Genomic DNA, 20,027 nt, shown 5'->3' with positions numbered 1-20,027 from the left:
ACAAAGGTTCAGGTCATTGATTTAAGATTTCAAACCTGAGCTGAGAACAAACTTGAATGCCTGAGAAACCAGCCATACTTTCCATGCTTTGCTGATATATTTATTGATATATTTCCCCTTTTCAGGTGATGGTGACAAAAAGCAGATGGATCCCACACCCTACCCAACCCCGAATAAAATACAGACACAGATTTCATTCAGCATATACAAGCACTGGGGCGTGTCCAAATTCACCTCACTGGGTTACCAGAGCCAGGAGAGTTTTGATCTTGGGGGCAGTCTGAACACCTGAGGCCCAGGAATTGAGTAAGCCAATGCTGAAGAGAGGCTGCCACTCTGCGTACTGCCACTGGGGTGCCAGCAGAGGCTATAGAATTGAATCATGGTGAACAGAGCTGCCTAGCCCTGCCATGCGGTCTAGAAGGTGACAGTGGGCTCATGGGTGGTTTCCAGTGAGATCCACAGTCCCATAGAAATCTGTGCCTCAGGGTTCTCATCTGCAAAATGGGGATAAGAATCCTGCCCTGAATATATCACAGGGCTATGATGAGGATCAAAATATAAATAATTTGTCAAAAGTGCTTTGCAAAAGGTAAAGTGCTGTACAAGTTTAAGGGAGTTCAATTGATTGATTGTGATTGTGAGAGTGCCCCAGGGATAAGAGTGGACTAGCTCATGGGTCCGGGAGCCAAGAAAGTGGCAGAACCCCTATGCTGTGCCTTAGGTGGACACCAATCAATGCAGGTAATGCCTGCTGCAAAGCAGAGTTCTCTTAGTTTCTTGGCCCCAGGAAGTCACCATGGCCTAGCACCTGGGTCAGGGCTGGGAAAGTCACTGGGGAAGTTACAGAAAGAGTCACAGGGGTCAAGGAAGAGAAAGAAGGTGGCATACAAAGCAAAGGGTTATTACTATTATCACACACGAAAATAGATACCCACTGGATGCAAGGCATTGAATTGGTAGTGCAGATGAGGGATGGAGGCGGTGGGAGGAGAAGGAGGTGCACAGCAGCAGAGGGAGGGATACTGTCCTAAAGAGGCTCAATTGCTGACTCCCCTCCTCCTTAAGGATAATGCCAGTGTCTGTCTATCTGCAGAGGAAGGGAGGGCAGGGAGCTAGAACCAAGAATATAATAATCTGAACTAAGGACGGGGGTCCCTGCCCCCTGTCACACTGCTGCCTAGCACCTTAAGGAGGTGTCAGGAACAGGCAAGCAACTGGTCCGTGCACTTTGAGGCTGAGGCCAGAGCTGGGCCTGGACCACCACAAAGGCAGTATTGGGTTTCTGGAAAAAGGCAGTGGTTGTCAACACTGTTGGGAGATAGCTAATCTGCTCATACATGGGCACAGTCTTAGGGAGCTGGTCACTGAGAGCCTATGATTTTTAAGCCTAACGATCATAAACTCCCCTTGAAGACTAGAGAGGTGGGTCATTTTACTTGAAATGGGCTGCCAAGGATATTCAATGAATAGGCCAGGTAGGGGAGAGGGCCAGCAAAGATCAATTCTCTTCAGGCTTATATTTGGGGAATGGGGAAGGGGGAAGGAATGACACACTCTAGTTGCTCTTGCTGCTGCTGCTTTCCCCCAACTCCCTTGGCAAGGGAAGTGGGACCTCCTGGGGAACTAGGGAGGCTGCCCCACAGGGTACCAGCTGGTACCTACAGGTTAAGGCAAACAAGCCAGTAGACCACATTGAAGAAGAAGAAGGACACTGGGAAAACAACTCGCGAGTAGTTATCCAGGCGGTAGATGTGGATGAAGAGGTGGCCATGCTGCCAGATACTGCCCTCACAACTGCGGACCATGCAGAAGTACTTCTTGCACCACTTGCAGCAGCCGCCAAGGCGCTGGGTGCTAGCTGGGCTGAGGGACTGCTGGGCTGGGCAAGATGGGCCCTCCTCTTCATCACTCTCCTCAGAGTCATCGATCTCGCACACAAAAGCCTCCTGATGCTGGCGGGCACGGGGAGGGGTCAGGGCATGGGTACGAGGCTGAAATGGACAAGGGAAGAAGGGGAATAAAGTCAAAGAAAGATGAACCAAGCCTAGGTGCTGCCTCAGGAGTTTCTGGAGATTCTGTCCTTGGCACACTGTTTCTTGGCCCCTAGAATTCCCACCATCACATCAGAAAGTTTATTCAAATCCCCCTAAAAACCCAGGTTACCCTCCACCACTCAGTGAGCTGGCCAGCATGTGCCATATGTCCTAGTGCCCTCCCATGCATGCCTCCATACTCCAAAGCCTTGTCACCACTCCCATACCCAGGTCATACATGGCGAAGTTTCGGAGAACCACGGGGTTTCGTCCGGTTGTAGGTCAGGAAGTTGAGCACAGCAAACTCCATCAGAGCACTGAAGCAGAAGACAAAGCAGATGGCAATATAGAAATCCAAGCTTGTGATATAGGAGACACGTGGGAAATTCCTCCGGGAAAAGGTGCCCAGTGTGGTCATGGTGAGTACGGAGGTGATCCCTGGGAAAGCACAGGAGTGGAGATGGGCTCAGCTACTGATCCATAATTTACACTGCTGAAAGGACTTCTGATAAGGCAATTTGTGCCCATGGGTGTATCCACCTTATCCACTTACCTAAAGAGGTCCTGGCAGGAGCAGACTCTTTCTTGATCCAAAAGGAAACCCAGGAGATCATTGTGGTCACAGAAGAAGGAACATAGTTTTGAAAGGCAACAAAACCAAACCGCCTGCTCACATTGAAGAAAAGCGTCATGACCATGAAATCACCTAGAAGACATAAAAAATTCCACTTCATTACAGCACTGAGGTGAGGGTCTCCCTGAGGCAGGGCAGGCGTATTAAGGGTCTCATTGTTTAGCTCATGGGATCCCCACCAGAGTACTAGGATAGAGGCACATTATTCCAATGCCACACACAAAGGATCAGAAGAAGCCCAGAGAGGAGACTCATTGCAAGACCCATGGTCAGTTAAGAACTAAGCCAGGGCCAGAACCTTAATCACTTCTTTCTCAGTTCACTGTCCCACATCCCACATCTGTCTTTCTAGGGTGGCGGAAGAGTCAGATGAAAGTGAAAAAGAATCAGTTAGCCCTCTAGATATCAGGACCACACAGCTAATGTCTAGATGGCTGATTGAGGCCTTCACATCCATTGAAGTGCCACATCTACTCTGCAGAATCACAGCCTTACACCTGCACTGCTGGCCCCTGCAATGTATACTCTCAGGAAATGAGCCACAGGCAGCTTATGCTGTGGTAGGGGAAGCACAGAACCCATTCAGCCTTCTTCCTATACATTCGTGTGCTGGTGAAATGCCCTAGTTAGCACTATTCTGTCAATAGCCAAAAGAAATCACTCATCTACCCCCAAACCTCTGGTGGTTCCCTGTTCCGCAAGAGCTATAGAATCAAATCTCCACTCTGTAATCTGACACTAAAGGCCCACTAGAACCTGGCTCCAACTGACATCTTATACACACAGGCACACACACACCTTACCCTCAGCTAATCCCATCTGCTCTCAGATGCCCTGAGATAGCTTGCATATTTACACCAATATTCAAACCCTGGACTCCCTGTTCTTAGTCTATTGCCCTAACCCAAATGGAGTGCTCTGGGAAAATAGAAGAATTAGCTGAAAGTGAAAATTTCAGTCAGCCTTCTAGATGTCAGGTCTGAAGATTATACATCCACAAGGCAGACTGAGGTCTTCACATTCACTTGAACATCAAGTCCTTGATATTGGCTCTCAGCCTAGATAGTGATGGCTCCTACAGGATTTGATGACAATCTATATCTCTACTTGGCACCTTCTGTTGTACCCTTAATGCTGCCTTATACTCTGACACACTCATTCTAAACACTCTGCATGTTCATCATGACTCCAGGGATTTGGGGGGCTTTTTTGAGCCCAGAACATCCTTTTTCACTCTCAACATCACACTCGATTTGTAATAGCTCAAATGCTGGCTCCTAGCAAAGCTAAGCTCCAAACTTACACCTCAGTGATGTTGTAGAAGTCCTTGGCCTTGAATTAGGTGGGCTTTTAAATCCCTTCAGGGCAGGGCTTATGTGAGCCCTATGGCTTGGCTCCAGCCCATCTAAGCCCAGCGCAGCTTGGAACCTATCAGATGCTCAGCAACTCTTGCTGCTGCCTTGCAACAGCTTTGTAAAGCAGACCAGAACACTAAACTGTTCAAGTGTCCTCCTAATTTGGAAAGTAGATCACTGCCCAGCAGGTCTGGGTATGTTGGAGCTGAATGAGAAGAGCAGCCTTTCCTACTCACCTTGGCAGAACTGACACTCAAGGAGTGAGACTTCTCAGAATCTTGTGGAAAAAGGCAAGGAAGTGGAATACCTGTGTCCAGAGTAGTAGCTTTGGGGATATAACTCCTACTCCAGGGCTTCTGCAGGGACCACTCACACTTGCCTACTGGCCAGAATGTATTTATCAAGTTCCTAGTTCTCTTGCCCTTGACTGCAATTTAAAATACCCCTATTTAGCTACAACCACTCCCTGCAAAACTTTTCTGAGTTTATATTTCTTGTTGCAAGAAGATTTATTATCCTATCAGCTTTTTCTATTTTTATTTGATTTATTCCAGCCAAAGAAGAACCTTCTCCCCTTGTCAAGAGATGGAAAATTGTCTTTGAAGGCCCAAAGAAAGATACTAGCATACACTTTCTTATTCCTGAGGAATGCAGGAGCATGAGTAAGGGAAAAAAGATAAAAAGATATCTGGGGCTGAGGAGCTAAAGCAAAAAAAAAAAGAAAAAAAAAGTTAAAGATGGTTTCTGCTCTTATCTGCTTTGGCCAGACCACAGTTGGTCACTACACTATCAGAACACAACTAAAAAGACTGTGTCCAGAGGACTGAGACTAGAAGGATGAGTAGACTCAAAGCTTTGAAGAACAAGGGAAGAAAAAGGAAGTAGGGCTGTATAGCCTATAAAATCCTATGACCCAGGGTTGGAACTATGATACTGGTCCTTTCATCTTGACCTTGTGGAAGAGCGACTAGACTTACTGTAAGCTCAGTGGTTCTAGGGAAAAAAGAACTAAGTCCAATGGGTGGAAGTTCCAGAGAGTCCAACTTCAGATGAATAGGGAGAGTTTTCTGATGGACAGAGTTGTCTAGAGAAGAAAGAAACTCCTTTAAAAGAAAGTGAAGTCCTGATAGTGGGTAAGATTCCATCAGAGGCTCAACAGCCACCAGTGAAGGATGGCTCACTCACTGGAGGCAAAGTTGGACCCTCTGAGAGCCTCCTGAAGCAGAGACTCTCTAGATCAAGACCCAAGGTGGCCAGAGTAGTAAGCTATCACTGCATTCTGAACCCTTAGGAGCTGAGTATGTAAGTCTGCTCTAGATGGAGAGAACTGCCCAGGGACCGACTGGAAGAGTTTGGGACCAGTCCCAAAGATAACTATGATACTGGAGAAACCATGATTCAAGGTCAACTAGCCTCTAGCAGAAGAGAAAAAAGCCCTTTTCCTTTCTCCCCAAGAACCCTCCTCTCTCCCAAGGAGGGCTGGTGCTTACCTATTGTCATTGCTTTGGTGTTGATGCTGGCCCTGGGACTTTGTAGTCACTAGGGCACCATTTTGAAACAATGCACAACTATGTATTAAATGGAACCACTAGTGACTTGAAAGCCCCTGGCCCTTGTCTCCTCTGCCGCTTTTGATGATGGGTCCCCACCTGTCTAGGAAAACAGGTGCAGAAAGGCAAGAAGCAGCTCCATGGTTAGCTGGCAGAAAAGCAAGGATCCTGAGTCAAAGGTAGTAAAACTGCTTACCCAGAGCCCCCGAAGAAAAAGAAAGCATTTGTAAAGCAGCCCTCTGCCCCTGCCTAGTACTAGGCAAGCAAAGCTCTAGCCAGATGAGCATGAGCTATCCCTTACCCAGTGACCCACTCAACAAGTGAGACAAAAGCTTATTTTCTGCCTAGCCTCAGGGAAGCAAAGCAAGACACCTCCCATGGCAAATGGCTGGTTGGGTGACTGGCTCCATCTGCATTCTGGAAATGATGAGAGCAGTGCCTCCACTGTCCTGACTTGGTCAGTATGTGTGAAGAGGGTTTCCAGGGCTGCTCCGGGAGCAACCCTGGGGAGGTCCCTTGGCCCCTCATTCAGATTACCTAGGAACACAAGCAAAGATGCTCACACCTCATTGGGAGCTTAACTTTAAGAGACCCAGGACCCTGCCCTTTAGTCTTTGTTAGGGACAAGGTCAGAAAACCAATGAATACCATATCCATGTTGAATCCACCATGAAGCCTCTGACAAGAATCTGTGCTTGTCAGAGCTGCTCCTTTAAAATAAATGTTGATGCAGTAGCCATTGTAGCTGCTAAAACTTCCTCCATACTATCCCAGCCCTCACCTAGCTAACATTAGAATTCTAGCCTCCACCTCTACCTCTTGTTGGGATGGACTTTCCTTCCCACTCAACCAGCGTGGATTGGTTCTGGGTATGGAGAAGTCACATGAGCTCTATTCCCCAAAGTCATCCAAGTAGGTCAGTTGTAACAAAAAGCTTGAAACTGAAGGGTCTGCATGGCAAAGCTAATTGTAAATTCTGACAGCAATAAAACTTGATCTACTTACCTACCCTCCTGGGGGTTTGGCAAAGCACTTACTTCTTTGCAGATGAGACTGAGATGTAGTTACAAAGTCTCAGTTTCCTCTGCAAACAGTTGTAAGTGCTTAGCATTTACAAGACAGGAGCTATGTTCTACAATATTTCCATGGGATTATTACATAGCATTTATATATATGGATGGCCACCTCCAGGCATTCCTACCACCTTCCTGGGCCTCTGCCTAGCTCTGGCTCCAAAAGTGCACTTACCAGATGGAGTTGAGATAGTTTCAGTCTCGTTGCTCACTCCTGTAAAATCGAACTGGAAGAGCTTCCAGGAATTATTCTTATTGATTTCAAGCTCAAAATTTTCCCACTTGTAGATCATCTCATTCTCAGGGTAGGAAACTGTAAAGCAACGTGGAGAGGAGGGTCATGTGAGACTGGGAAGCCCAGCTGAGGTCTCCACCAGTATGGAGTCTGAGCAATGCCTTGGAGTTCTGACTCTGGCCTCACTAGCTGTGTGACCTTGTCTCTCTTACCTCATTGTTGAAGTCCATTCTATTAGTGCATTTACTGAACATTTCTCAGTACCAGGCCCTGTGCTGGAAATACAGAGACAAGTAAGGCAGGAGCCCTGCCCTCAAGCATTCACATTTTATTCAGTAAGACAGTGCACATACATCTGTAATTGTTGGAATTGCTCTGAGAAACCTCTGCCCATGGGACAGTGGGGAAACAGAAGAGGGAAAGATAACTTGGGGACACACTCAGAAAGAGTGTAGGTGATATCCCTAATAAGTCTTAAAAGTCGAGTAAATATTCTCTGCATGGATAAGGCTGAAGGGGTGAGGAGGGTTTCTATACACAGAAAGGTGAAAATGCCTGATGTATTATAGAAATCCCAAAAGTTCAGGAAGGCAGAGGATATCTAGCTCACAGAGGATAGATGAGGTGCAGGAGTGAGTAGCAGGGACCAGTTCATGAAGTGCCTTGAGGGTCATTCTAAGGAATTTGGTATTGATCCATGTGAGTTTAGGAAGGATTTGAAACTAGGAAGTGACCTGGTCTAGATGATGCTTCAGCTAGGTTACTCTGGTCATTATATGAGGATGGCCTGTTGACAGGCAGACCAGTTATGGGAGGCCAGTGCAGTAATCTAGGCACAATAAAATGGATGAAGGCAAGAGTCAAAGCTGTGGCAGTGAGAATGCAGAGAAATGGACAGAATCAATAGAGATTTGGGAGGGAACACCAACAGTATATGTTGATTGATTAGATATAGGAGGTGAAGGAGAAAAAAGCATCAAAGCTCTTGGCTTGAACAACCAAGTGGGTGATGGTGCCTTTCAATGAGACAGATGGGAACACAAAAGCAACACGTTTATTTTGGGAGTAGAGGTTGGGAGGAGACAATGTATTTAGTTTTGGACATGTTCAGTTTCAAAGTGAAGACGTTGCAAAAGTCCAAGTGGAAGACGACAAAGACCTAAACCAAGATAGTGACAGTGGAGATGGAGAGGAGCAGACACACTTGAGATACATTTCAGAGGCAGGTGATTGACTTGAGATGGGGTGGAAGGGAGAAGGAGGACTCCAACATGAGGCCCAGGTTAGGCAACACAGTATTGTCAGCAGGAAAGGAGATGAGGATGGAGTGGGAGGCCCTGAGCAACCTTGGTACCATCTTAGGAGAAAAGCAGAGGCAGAAAAATATAAAGGGTAAGGATGAGAAAAAGAAGGGGCCCAGCATGACTCTGGGGCCCCAGAAACCTAAGAAGGTACTCACAGCTAGAGAAAGACAGAGGGCAAGAGTGAGAATCCATTGGAAATTTGAGCATGTGGAGTGAACATCCAGCATCAATGGTCATCCTGGAAGGGAGAAAGGAGCCTCATTAGGCTGGCCCTGAGCACTTAGGTATCCACCCCACTTGGGCCTCGGGACCACCACCAATGAGTGGCAACAGTGGGATTTGAGACAAAAAGCTCAAAAGAGAGACAAAAAGAGAAAGAACAGCTTGGAAGTATCTGGTTACTCTGGTATCCAGCATCAGAGAAATGTATGGACCAACTTAGATGGACTTTTGCTTCTTGCCCAGACCAACTTCCAGGACCTGCCAACATTCTCCCACTCTCTACCACCTCCCTGCCCCTACACTACCCATACACAATCTTCCCCTGCCAGGCATTCAAGTATCCAGCCTGGTCTTAGGTATCTTTCCAACCGCTGTGTTGCTGCTCCGCCTAGACAATTCCACCACCGTGGACGTCTCTTTACATCCAGTGCCCACTTGGGATGGAATTATATAGGCAATGCAGTCATACTGGTGCATTCTAGTGAGGGGAGCTCCAGAATGGGAGCCAAGTAGCTGGATACCAGTCCCAGCTCTGCCACAAACTTGGTCTGTGGCCTTAAGCAATATCTTTCTATTTCAAGCCTTTAGTGTCTGTGTCTGTACATGAAGGGGTTGAGCTCATGGTCTAGGAGAGCCAGAAGGGCCCTTACAAGTAACATTCAGGATGAAACCTCTACCCATGGTTCTTTGGTGAAATTTCTCAGAAGGAGAGGAAGAGTCCCAAGAGGTAAGACTCCAGAGGTCTGACATACCTAATTGTGTACAACACCTTGCCATCCTTGTGGATGCGGACCATCTGGTTGGGCATGGTGATCGCATACTCTTGGGTCCTCTTAGAATTCCTAAAAAAGGTGTCCGGGATCCATAACTGGCTCACCATGTTGCCATTCAGAACAAAGCTCTCAAAGCTGCCATTGTAACGGAGGCGTTCGTCATACCAGGTCTGGTAGAAGGTGATGTCAATGGTGTATTCCTGGTGAGAAGGACAGAAAATCACACACTTGGGGCTGTGCAGACAAAGAACATTCCCATGCCATACTGTGATGGGTCTAGCAAGCAGGAAAAAACCCACTTAGGTTTGCACAGAGGAGAGCAGCATGAGTTTGGCTGTAAGAGTTTTCTATTTCCAGGTATTCCCAAAAGAAAGGAACATTCCCAAATGGATAACAGTTTGTGAAGACAAATTTCATCTAGAAACAGTTAGGCAATGGTGGCTCAATTGCATGGGCTGGACTCATCATGTCACCACTCCTTTGTAGGGCTGTGGTGTTACTCCAGACAGGTCAACACCCTCTCGGCCCGCACATTTCCATAGAAAATTGAATATCTCAGCTCAAAATCATTTTAAACATTTATAAACACACACACCTTTGATTGCATATTGCTAAGTTTCCCCTTTCAGCTTTTATTTGGGGAGCACACACGTCAATTAACCTCAATCTTTCATTCTCCAGAATCATATTTAAAAATGAAGTGCTTTGAGTCATGAGAGAAATGTCTATTTACTGTCATGTTTTTTGAATCATTTTTTGTTTTGTTTTTCCTTTTAAACAAGGGCACCTAACCTCTGAATGTGTGTGTACATATGCATACATATATTGATGATGATTTGGTATCCAGATATTGTCTATCCCATCAATAGTTTGTTAAACATCAAGAAGGCTGTTTAAAAGAAAGAAGTATGAGAAGCTAGTAGTTTGCACCATGGTATTGAAGGAAGAAAAAATGGACTGCAATAGAACTGCAAGTAGCTTGAACAGCAAGTACCAGAACTAGGCCAAGGTAGTACCTTGAGGGCTAGCCCAGCCTCCTTTACTTTAGTGTAGGGACACTGAGGCTCAAAGAGAAAGTGGCCTGTCCAAAGTCACACAAATAGTTAATGGCAGCACACTGGCTGTGATGCTCAGAGCACCATTACCATGGCCTTGCCCTGGGATGAGCTCTCCAGTGCTTATTTGACTTGCACCAACAATCCCTTTCAGTACCAATGTCCAATTTTCCTCTGCAGGATCCCTAGGTCTTTCCCAAGTTATCTTGCATCAAACAATGAACACCAACCAGAAACGCACAACCCTGGAGGCCAGTAGAGCTCTCAGGGGAAAGGTCAAGACAATTCCTACTTGCCTATGGTGCCCAGGCCAAAAAGAGGTGAAAGCTGCTGCCAAATTGCCAGGAGCTGGCCTCCCAGACTGGGAATGTTCCCTAGAGTAGTCCAGAAAGGCAGACAGAAAAAAGCTGGCAGAGCCTGGCTACCATTCACATGGGAGCCCCCAGCCCTGCCCTGCCTGGTCCTGCCAGCCTTCACAAGTGGACTTCAGAGTGTTTCTACAGTCCCAAGCGGCTGCCAGTTCCAATTTGGCCTGCAGAGCTTCCTTCATTCCCAGGCCACGTGAACTGCTTGGTAGCCAGGGGAAGCCTTCTCTTCCACAATCCACACTGTGCTCCTGCTCTGTGTTATAGTGTTTCAAATGAGCATTTAATTTCTATCTAACAAGATACCAATTGTAAGTTCATTACACATCAACTGATGACTAATGGTTCAATTTTCCCCAGTTGGACAAGAGAGCTTGGGATGTACATTTCTTTTAGCTCAGCTGAAATTCTAGAAATTTGGTGTCAAGGAATTGGCTTAATTAGAATCGCTTGCAATAATTACCACAGCGAGAAGCAGCCTCAGCAACTGTTGATGCTGCGATGGGCAGCCATTCCCAGACTGGTCACTGCCTTCTAAGGTCAGGCTAGCCTTAGCTTGCACAGCAAAAGTTTAGCCAGGAGACTAGTAGAAACATTTGATTTAAATCCACATGCTGTGGGCTCAGGTTCCTCTCCCTGAGGACAAATCCTGAGCTCTACACAACATCTGATTGACTGAAGGGTGATAGAACTCCCCTCAAACAACCACATCTGCTGTTGAACAGAACAGTGGGGATTCACAACCTTGATAAGGGGCTCAGTTGTCTCAAACATAAAATGAGGATCCCAGGGGCAGCCTCGTCTGCCACAAAGGCTGTCACAACGATCCAAGGAGACAAGTATAGTCTGGTCATTGGCAAGTGCTGTGGCTGTGTGAGATAGACATGTGCTCCCTCTTCACTAAGCACAGGACTCTATAGTGTCCACCAGGGAAAAGTAGGGTACACAAGAACTGGGACCTCCCACAGCTTTAAAGAATTATTTGGAACTATGTAGAAGGCCAGACTTACTGGGGAAATTTAATACCACATGAGTGTTTGGAATCTTCTAAAGGCACTTGGCCCAGGCTGAAGCACCACCTCACTGGCCAAAGAAAATCAAGTTGTTGGCTCCTCTTTGGACCAGTTCTGTATGGCATGTCAGGCTCTGTGACTGCTGAGTTATTAGACTATCCCTTGGGCTTGTCATGTATCAGCACTTCCTGACACCTCAGGTGAGGCCAATGCTGCCAACATTAATAGGCGCAGAGCAAGGAGAGAGAACACATTCAGCTACTGTGAGTGGGGCTACTGCTCTGCTGCCACAAGGGCTTTTACAGATGATAAAAATTAGTTTCCCAAAATTATATCTTACACAAATAACAGGGATTGTAGCCACAAATTTTCCACTATTCTTGAGGCCACTTTCTCCATACCCACACCAATGACCTGAAAGGTCCATTACCTATTAAGAGTAAACAGTGGCCATGATGGTGGGACCACAAGACCTCAACCTCTGGTTCTTGCTCAGAACCCAATGTTTCTTAGTTTACCAACGATTTTAGTCAAACTGATTGCTAAATTCATACTCATTTAGTGATAAGCACGTTAATAACAGCAAAAAGCAAATCTGACATGAAGGGAAGAGGAAAAAATCTTTTAAATGTTGACAGAAACTCAATAAGATCTTTCTGCCTTCATGCTTCTCTTCTTCCTTGTTATTTCCCAGCATTCTATTCTAGGAGTTACAAGCCTCTACTAGCTCCGACATGAGAACATCATGGTCATGTGTAGTAGCAGACTCTATGACGGCCCCCCAATGATCTTCACCTCCCGGTGTTTGTGTGTAATCCCCTCCACCTGACTAGTGGCTGGACCTAATGACACACTTCTAATGAATAGAGTACCACAGAAGCAATGAGATGTCGCTCTCAAAATTAGATTACAAAAGTTTGTGGTTTCCATCTTGAGCACCTTTTCTCAGGCTCTTGCTCACTCTGAGGAAAGCCAGCTGCCAAACTGTGAGCTACCCTGTGGAGAGGCCCACATGGCAATGACTGTGGGAGGCCTCCAGACAACAGCCAGAGAAGAACTGAATCCTGCCAGCAACCATGTGAGAGCTTGGAAGTGGATACTCCCTCAGTTGAGCCTTCAGATGAGACCCTTGCCCCAACTTACACCTTAACTGCAGCCTTGTGAAAAGCTCTGAAACAGAGGACCCAGCTAAGTCATATGGATTCCTAACCCACACAAGCTATGAGCTAATGACTATTTGTTGTTTTAAAACACTGTGTTTTGGGGTAATTTGCTACATAGAAATACATAAAGTACATTGTGCCTCAAGAACGGGGTAGCCAAACAAAGCATCACAGGAGAAAATCTCACTCTTCCAATCAGCCTATGTAAACACCTTGATCTTCCATGAATGTTTACTTACCTTTGAGTATCTATTTGTAAGTCCTCTCTCAGAGCCTACACTGTGAGCTCACCCAATCACATGGCACTTGCTGGGTACCAACAGGTATGCTAAAACTGTGTCTGACCTGGCTTGGTCCAAGTTTATGGCTGCAGTGAAGTTGGTTACCACAGCCTTCCTCATTATCAGGCTCTGCAGATGAAAGTGACTTTTGCAGAATATCTTTCATAATTAATTTGCTCAGCTAACATATACTGAGTCCTTGGCATCAAGGAGCCCATAGTTGAGAGAGCAAGGCAGACATAGAGCACATAATTATGATACAACGAGGTATGGAAAATCGGGTAAACAACTGTGATATAAGCTAGAAAGATCTGAGTGCCAAAGAAAGGAGTGGGTGTAAGAAGGGAGTAATTAATAGCCATGGAGGTCAAGGAAGATGCCTATGAAAGAGATGTCATTTGAGTTAGACCCTGAAGGGTAAGGCTTATGACAAGTAGAAAACTGGAGCAATGGCATCCCAAATAGCAAACAGCTTGAACAAAGGCTCAGAAGTACAAGATGGTCTGGGAATACCTATACTCTAGTGTGACTAGAGCATGTGGTCTCTAAAGACATGAAAAGAAATAAAACCAGAACCGTGGGTTGGCTACAGCCATGGAGGGCCCTGACTGCTAGAATGTGGGGTTGAACTTCATGCTTTATGCAGGGTCAGGACTGCAGGAGGCACATCACTCAGAAGGCCAAATTAGTAGGTAGATTGGGGTAAGCAGAGCCCTTGACTTTTTCATACTTCAGGTGGGAGACAATGAAGGCCAACTGGGGACAGTACCAACACTAGGATGATAGTAGTGGAAAAGGAGAGAAGGAACCAGGGCAAGAGTAGAGAAACAGTCTTAGAGCAAGAGTTGGTAACTATAGACTTAAGTCCATAAAAGTCATTATCAGAAGAAAAGAGCCATTCCATTGCGGTGTTTAAAGTTGCTTTATTATTTTTATTTTGAGTGAAAGACTGGAAAATATAGTCAGGATTCTGAAGGTTCTCTTCAGGCAGCAAAGGACTTACCTTTTCCAGCCTCCTTCTCAAGTCAGTGTTGGTTAAAATCTCTCCCCCCACAAAACTCTTGTTACAGACATACAGAGCAGAAAAAACAAGTATGTGAAAGGCCCCATGGGTCAGCTCCCTGGGCTAGGAGATACTGTAATCAAAGCTCAGTACTCACCATGTCCAGGATAGAGATGGGACCGAGGGTGTTGACAGAGAGCTCAACAGTGACCACAGTGGGCTTTTCTGTAAAGGAAGCAGAAGTGGCAGAGGTAAGTGTCAAACAGGGGCGTGGGGCAGGGGAGGGTATGGTCAAAGGGGAGAAAAGGGGAGCTGGATAATGGTTGGACTACACAGTTTCAACATTCTATTCTATTTCTTTCTTTGTTCTTTCATGGCCAGAGTTAATTCATAAACTGTTGACAGCTGGACATACTTCGAAGGTCAATCTAGTCCAGTCATTTCATTTTATAATTGGAAAACCTAAGAGTGAGAGAAGGGAAAAGTCTAGACCGAGGTTAATGGCATTGCTGAGACTAGAGTTGATATGTCTTACCTGACAGGTCAGCAGCGGATGTTCCTGCCCATGTGATGTCACTCTCACCTACCCCCTAGGTCCATTATCCACACTTATGCCCTCAACCCTCTGCCTCCAGAGGGCAAAGAACTACTTTCTGCTACTCACCGCCAATGCCAGGGCGCAGTTTGTGGTCATAGTTATTCAGGATACTGTTCAGGATGCGAGTCGCTGCTGGCAGTTTGCCAAGTCTACCATGGATACCAATAGCAGTGGGCTTTGTTTCTTCAGAGGGGAGCTTCTTTTCAGACACCTGGGGCTTGGGGTCATAGACATCATCATCATGGGCAGAGGGTCCCTTCTCCAATTCAACATGAGGTCCTTCAATCCTAGAACATACAAACAAAAAAAGGAAGCTCTGTCCTCCACTCTGTAGGAGCCCCAGCTGGTACCTCTTAGGACAGAAGCAAACCAAAATAAGTCTGCAACCCAAGGCATAGTTAAAGAGTGACTGGTAACAGTAAATTATGAGCCAGCAACAGATTATACTTGTTAATTTCTTCTAAATCTTGCTGCTCTTTGGGAACTTTCCATGCTATCCCTCTTTTATGTTAATTCTTTATTAAAAAAATCAATAACAAAACCAGGCTCAAGATTTTAAAAGAATTTTTCAATGTAAAATGAAGAGGGCATTGGTGTATGAGCTCTGACTAATCAGCTGTTGTTACTCACCTTGGTCTCGAGTCTGCCTGGCCAGCACCAACTGGGAGCAAATGAGCAGGAAGAGGGCTAGGACTCCTGAGGAATGCTCTGGAAAGCCAGAGCAGCCTCTCCCAGAGAGAGCTAAAATGCTGTGGGAATATTCTGCATTCCTTTGCTTTTGTGATACTCATGGTATTGGAGTTGGGTGCCAGGGCTGGGGAGAAGCTGTAAGCACTAAGAAAGGCAGGAGTCCTTCACCTAGACACTGTCGTCCAGGAAATAGATGGCCAAGAGGAGTCCAATCTGAGTGCTACAGCCATGCACCACAGCCAAGAAATAAGAATTAAATTAAATAAAACAAAACTTTAAAAAGCCATCTGCCAATGTATGGAACTCACCGATGGTGTTAGAAGTCAGGGTCATGCACCTTTGCTGGGAGGCAATGAGGAAGGGAGCACCAGGGGGCTTCTGAGGTTCTGCTCATGCTCCAGTCCCTGATGTCTTGATACCAGTGTGGTCATTTTCTGACAACTCCTCAGCTTTACACTTATGATTTGAGCATTTTTCTGCATATATTTTCTAATTCAATAAAAAGTGTTTTGAAAAATAAAAACACTAATAAAAATCTGTTAATATACGGACCTTATTTGGATCCTGACTTTAAAAGGCAAACTGCAAAAAATAAAACAAAACACAACAAAACAAAAAAAAAATTATGATATCATAGGGGAGATTTAAACACTGACTGGATAGTTTCTTCAGCACAACGAAATTATTCTAAACTTTTTGGTGTAATAGTGGTATTTTATTATGTTTTTGGAGTCCTTATGACTATTGAAATACATATTAAAATAATAACATATAAAGTGATATGATGTCTGAGATTCGCTTTAAAATAATTTAAACTGGAAATGGAGAGTGGGTGGGGTACAGAGAAAAGAGTGACTATGAGTTCCACAATTAATGAGGCTGGTGATCGGTACATGGGGATTCATTCTACTGTTCCCTCTACTTTTACATATCTTTGAAAAAATTTATAACTAAAAGCTTTTTAAAAAGCCACGAGCAAAATTAATTGGTGATGTTGGAAGGCAGAAGAGTGGCTTTGTTTGGGGAGGAGAGTGTACTGGGATGGGGCATGTGGGGAGGCTTGGTGGGGGAGGGGACTGGCAATGTTCTATTTCCTGGTCTAGGTGCTGGTTACATGGGCATGTTTACTTTCTGAAAATCCGCTGAGCTGTTCACTCATGATTTCTATGCTTTTTATATTTGTATGTTATACTTCCAAAATGATTCTATTTTTTTTAAAAAAGCCACCAGGCAACTTGCTTCCTAAAAGAAGGAGTTAACAGGGCGAGAGACATGGACATAGCCTCTGTACTGCAGACCAAGGGACTGCCAACTCGAGCAGCAAAATGCATTTTCCTGCAGTATTTCAAGCTCTAGACTTGCTTAACTGGCGTACAGATGTGCCAAGTCTATGCCATTTCTCATGTCTCAAGTGGCTAATTCCCTTTGTAGGTAAGAGAAGAATTGGGTTTGGGAAAAGCAGTTTCCATTTCCAAATACCACATTCAGAGATGTCCTCTTTCCCTGAGGCTTTTCCCCTCATCCTCTGAAAAGATAATGCCAGCCACTTTGGGAGGGAAGGAGGGAGAACAGGGGCCTGAGACCTTGCAAAATGAGTGACTTTGCTAGGAGCATGACACAATCAGGATTGGCATTGTCAGCCAAGACCACCCAAGAGTCTGCAGCAGTCCCTCCAAGATGTCTGAAGCCAACAACAAGAACCTCGAGGTTCAAGAGGCAAACAAATAAACAAGCTAAAGCCTGGGGATCACTGAAGCTCCCCTGTTCCCAGACTATGTCTGCAATGAAAATGATATCAGAGGGTCTCGAGGTCTCTGTAATCCTACAATTAGCTTTTGCCAGTAAAAAACAAACACAAAAAACCCCTCATCCTGGGATCCTTGGGGTTAAGGAGCTGCTGACAATGCATATCTTTCCTCAGCCAGCCATTAAACCCACTTTCAGGGATAGAAATAATAAAAACTTGAAAAACACTCATGCCCTGGACTAATGGGATCTCTCCATGGGGGCTTTTCAGACACCCATATTCCTCTAGACGTGATGGTCCAAGATGGAGCTGAATCTCTGCATCCCCCTCCTCCTACTGAGGATGCTCATTCAATTGGCTAGGGGGAGGGAAGGCAACATGAGAAGGGTCACTGGATTGTTTTTTCCAAATAAGCTCTCTTTTTCACCTCACAGATGGAGAAACTGAGGCCCAGATGGGAGAAGGGCTGTGCCCAAAGTTGCACAACTGATTTGAGGCTGAGCCTGGATCAGAACAAGCTTTCCTGGTTCAATGTGGCCCTTGCCAGTACACCCCACTGCCATCTCCTCAGATCTTTCCTGACATCACGGATTGCCATGCTGACAGGGTTTGAACAGCAGTTACTGCAGCCCTTCCCCCTAACTGGAAGGGTAGTTGCCATTTCAACAGCCCATCTTCCCTGCTGTTTTCCTCTCTGCTCCCCCTCCCTCTTTCTGACCCCACCCCAGACCCCACTTTTGTCCCAGCCAGTCACCATGTCAGCTCTCCCAACCAGTCCAATTCACACCTGAAGGGATGCAGATGACTGGAAATTCCTAGTACGCGTTCAGAAATATTTCCTAAGCCCCTGCTGAGGCCAGCCCCCCCAGCTAGGGCACCAGTGAGCCAGCAGAGAGCCACACAGCCTCTCCTTTGAGGAGCAAAAGCATTCTGGGGTGGGGAGAGAAGCCATCTCCCCTCTCCCCAAAACAGATAAGTAAGACACAAGCCCAGGGCCACGGAGACTTCAAGAATGCTCCACAGATCAGGAAGCTTAGGAACTTGTGATAGTTCACACCCAGCAGGAAACAGTCTAAAAAATATGAAGCAGTCATCTTCCACCCTAAAAAGCCAGAAAATGCAGGGGGAAACCTTCCTAGCAAAGTCCTAGGGCCAGAAGAAGGTGTGAGGGAAGCTGGCTGCTCAAGGGGGAAACCTGCTGCTAGCCTTTGGGAAAGGGAGGCAGGACTGAAATCTAGGACCTAAACCACAGACCTCAGAAAATAACATTCCTGGCCTCTGGCTCCAGTCTGCCCAACACCCAGCAGGGTGTCTGGGGAATAAGGAAGGAAGGAGGAGGCTGGCAGCGGAGCAGGGCGGGGTGGATAGCCAGGGCGGGAACCCTTAGACTAAACCAGGGCTTGTGCCTGGGATTGGCACCAAGAAGAGCGGCGGGAAGGGAAGCAAGTAAAGTGAGAGTTGTCTGGCACAGTCCCTGGTGCTCAGTAGGCGCTCAGAAAAAAAAATTTCTAAGAGAAGACAGACTAGTCAACACTCAAACATTTTAGGCGCAATTTCGCTTCCCCAGCCCGCGCGCCTTCCTGGGCGCCACCTTCCCAAAGTCCTCCCCAGTCCTCAGAAGCGCGAGCCTGCCCTGGCCCGTTACCCTTGCCTCTTCTTATGGAAGATTCAGAGAGGGAGGGGCGTGCTCTTTCCCAGGCCGCCGCAGTGGTTTAGAGAGTGTGAGTCCAGGGACGAGAGCAGCCAGGGGACAGGCGTCCCGCCTTCTTTCTTGGGTGCCCCTTCAGGGGCCCGGGGCGCCCGTCCTACAGGGAGCGGGATGGAGGCTAGCCGCGCGTCGAGGGCCAGGGGGGCAAGGGAGGCGAGGGGCTCGAGGGACGCGGGGGTGCGGGGGCCGTGGAGCCGGATTGGTTCCCGGGAAGAGGGAGCTGGGAGCGGAGGGCTGCTGGGTCCCAGGATGGAGACTCACCTCGACGGGAGGATTATGAACATGCTCAGGAGGATCAGGAGAACTTTGGTCAACATTGTAGCAAGGACCGGCGCGACCACCCGTGCGGAGGTCGCTGCGCACGGTCTGGTCGCACCGAGCGAGGCGTGGAGCGTTTTGTTGGGCTCCAACTTTCACTCCTCCCACTTGCCCCGCCCTGCCCCGAGCTCCCCACCTTGACTCCGCCCCCTGAGCCCCGATGGAAATCTCCGACGACTTGTATGCTGCTGCGGCAGAGAAGGCGGGGTAGGCCCGGGCGGGCGTGGGGGAGGAGGAGGGAGCCTTGTCGCCAAGGCCCCCCGCCCCCCACCACCAGGACTGCGGCGCTGCCAGCTAGCCAGGGGCGGGGGACGAGGGGGAGGGAACAGGAGGCGAGCTAGCGGATCGCGGGATCGCGCGCCTCGGGCGGGGGAAATGGGCGGCCAGCTGCTGCGGCTGGGAGGGCGGCCGCAAACTGGGCCAGGAAGGGGCAAGATGGAGGGCTGGAGTGGGCTTCTGCCTCCTCCGCGACCCCCTCTAACCCGCTGGCGCTTCGTGGGGTCGAACTGTGGCCTCCAGCCCTTGGCCCCCACCACCACCTGTTGCCCCCCATCGCTTCCCCAAATCATCTGGCCTCTGAGATTTCCCCCATCCTCACTCCACACCTTCCAGTCCTTCAGAGCACATCTCTTGGCATCCAAAGGAAGCTGGGTAACTTAGTACCTTTCTTGGCACAGGGGAAGAAAAGAGACTTGGGGGTCTCCCCAGCAAGCTATGATCTCAGTTACACAGGCAGTATTTGGTAGCCAGGGAGGACCTGCCAACAGAGGACCAGGCTGACGCATTCACTGGAGGACTTTTCTCTGAACCCCACGGAGGCACTGATGCAATGTGGCTCCCAGTTCAGCCCTGGAGCCTGAATGTGAGACCTGGCGTGGAGGGACCTTGGAAATCCCTTCTCAAA

At 47.3% G+C, this 20,027-nt stretch overlaps 1 protein-coding gene across 1 annotated transcript; it reads right to left on the bottom strand.

The window, feature by feature from the left end:
* Positions 1-424: 424 nt before the first annotated feature.
* GABRE (gamma-aminobutyric acid type A receptor subunit epsilon) lies at positions 425-19,160 on the bottom strand. The gene is made up of 9 exons (XM_058534896.1): positions 19,067-19,160; positions 14,727-14,947; positions 14,220-14,287; positions 9,162-9,382; positions 8,343-8,425; positions 6,824-6,961; positions 2,590-2,742; positions 2,275-2,474; positions 425-1,994 (listed from the first exon to the last, which is right to left on the bottom strand). Exons 1-9 carry the CDS (start codon positions 19,120-19,122, stop codon positions 1,662-1,664), a joined length of 1,473 nt encoding a protein of 490 aa, XP_058390879.1. The 5' UTR covers positions 19,123-19,160; the 3' UTR covers positions 425-1,661.
* Positions 19,161-20,027: the final 867 nt, after the last annotated feature.

Source organism: Diceros bicornis, chromosome X, assembly GCF_020826845.1.
Source record: "Diceros bicornis minor isolate mBicDic1 chromosome X, mDicBic1.mat.cur, whole genome shotgun sequence".
In the NCBI taxonomy this organism is placed as follows: Eukaryota; Metazoa; Chordata; class Mammalia; order Perissodactyla; family Rhinocerotidae; genus Diceros; species Diceros bicornis.
Note: the sequence above shows the minus strand (reverse complement) of the source record. Positions and strands in the feature narration are given on the sequence as shown.

Excerpts from the sequence above, each read along its gene's own strand:
- GABRE (XM_058534896.1), bottom strand. The coding sequence starts at position 19,122 with ATGTTGACCAAAGTTCTCCTGATCCTCCTGAGCATGTTCATAATCCTC. Across the intron at positions 9,383-14,219 it reads CCATCTCTATCCTGGACATG|GAATACACCATTGACATCAC; the intron begins GTGAGTACTGAG and ends CCTTCTCACCAG. Across the intron at positions 2,743-6,823 it reads AACTATCTCAACTCCATCTG|GTGATTTCATGGTCATGACG; the intron begins GTAAGTGCACTT and ends TATGTCTTCTAG.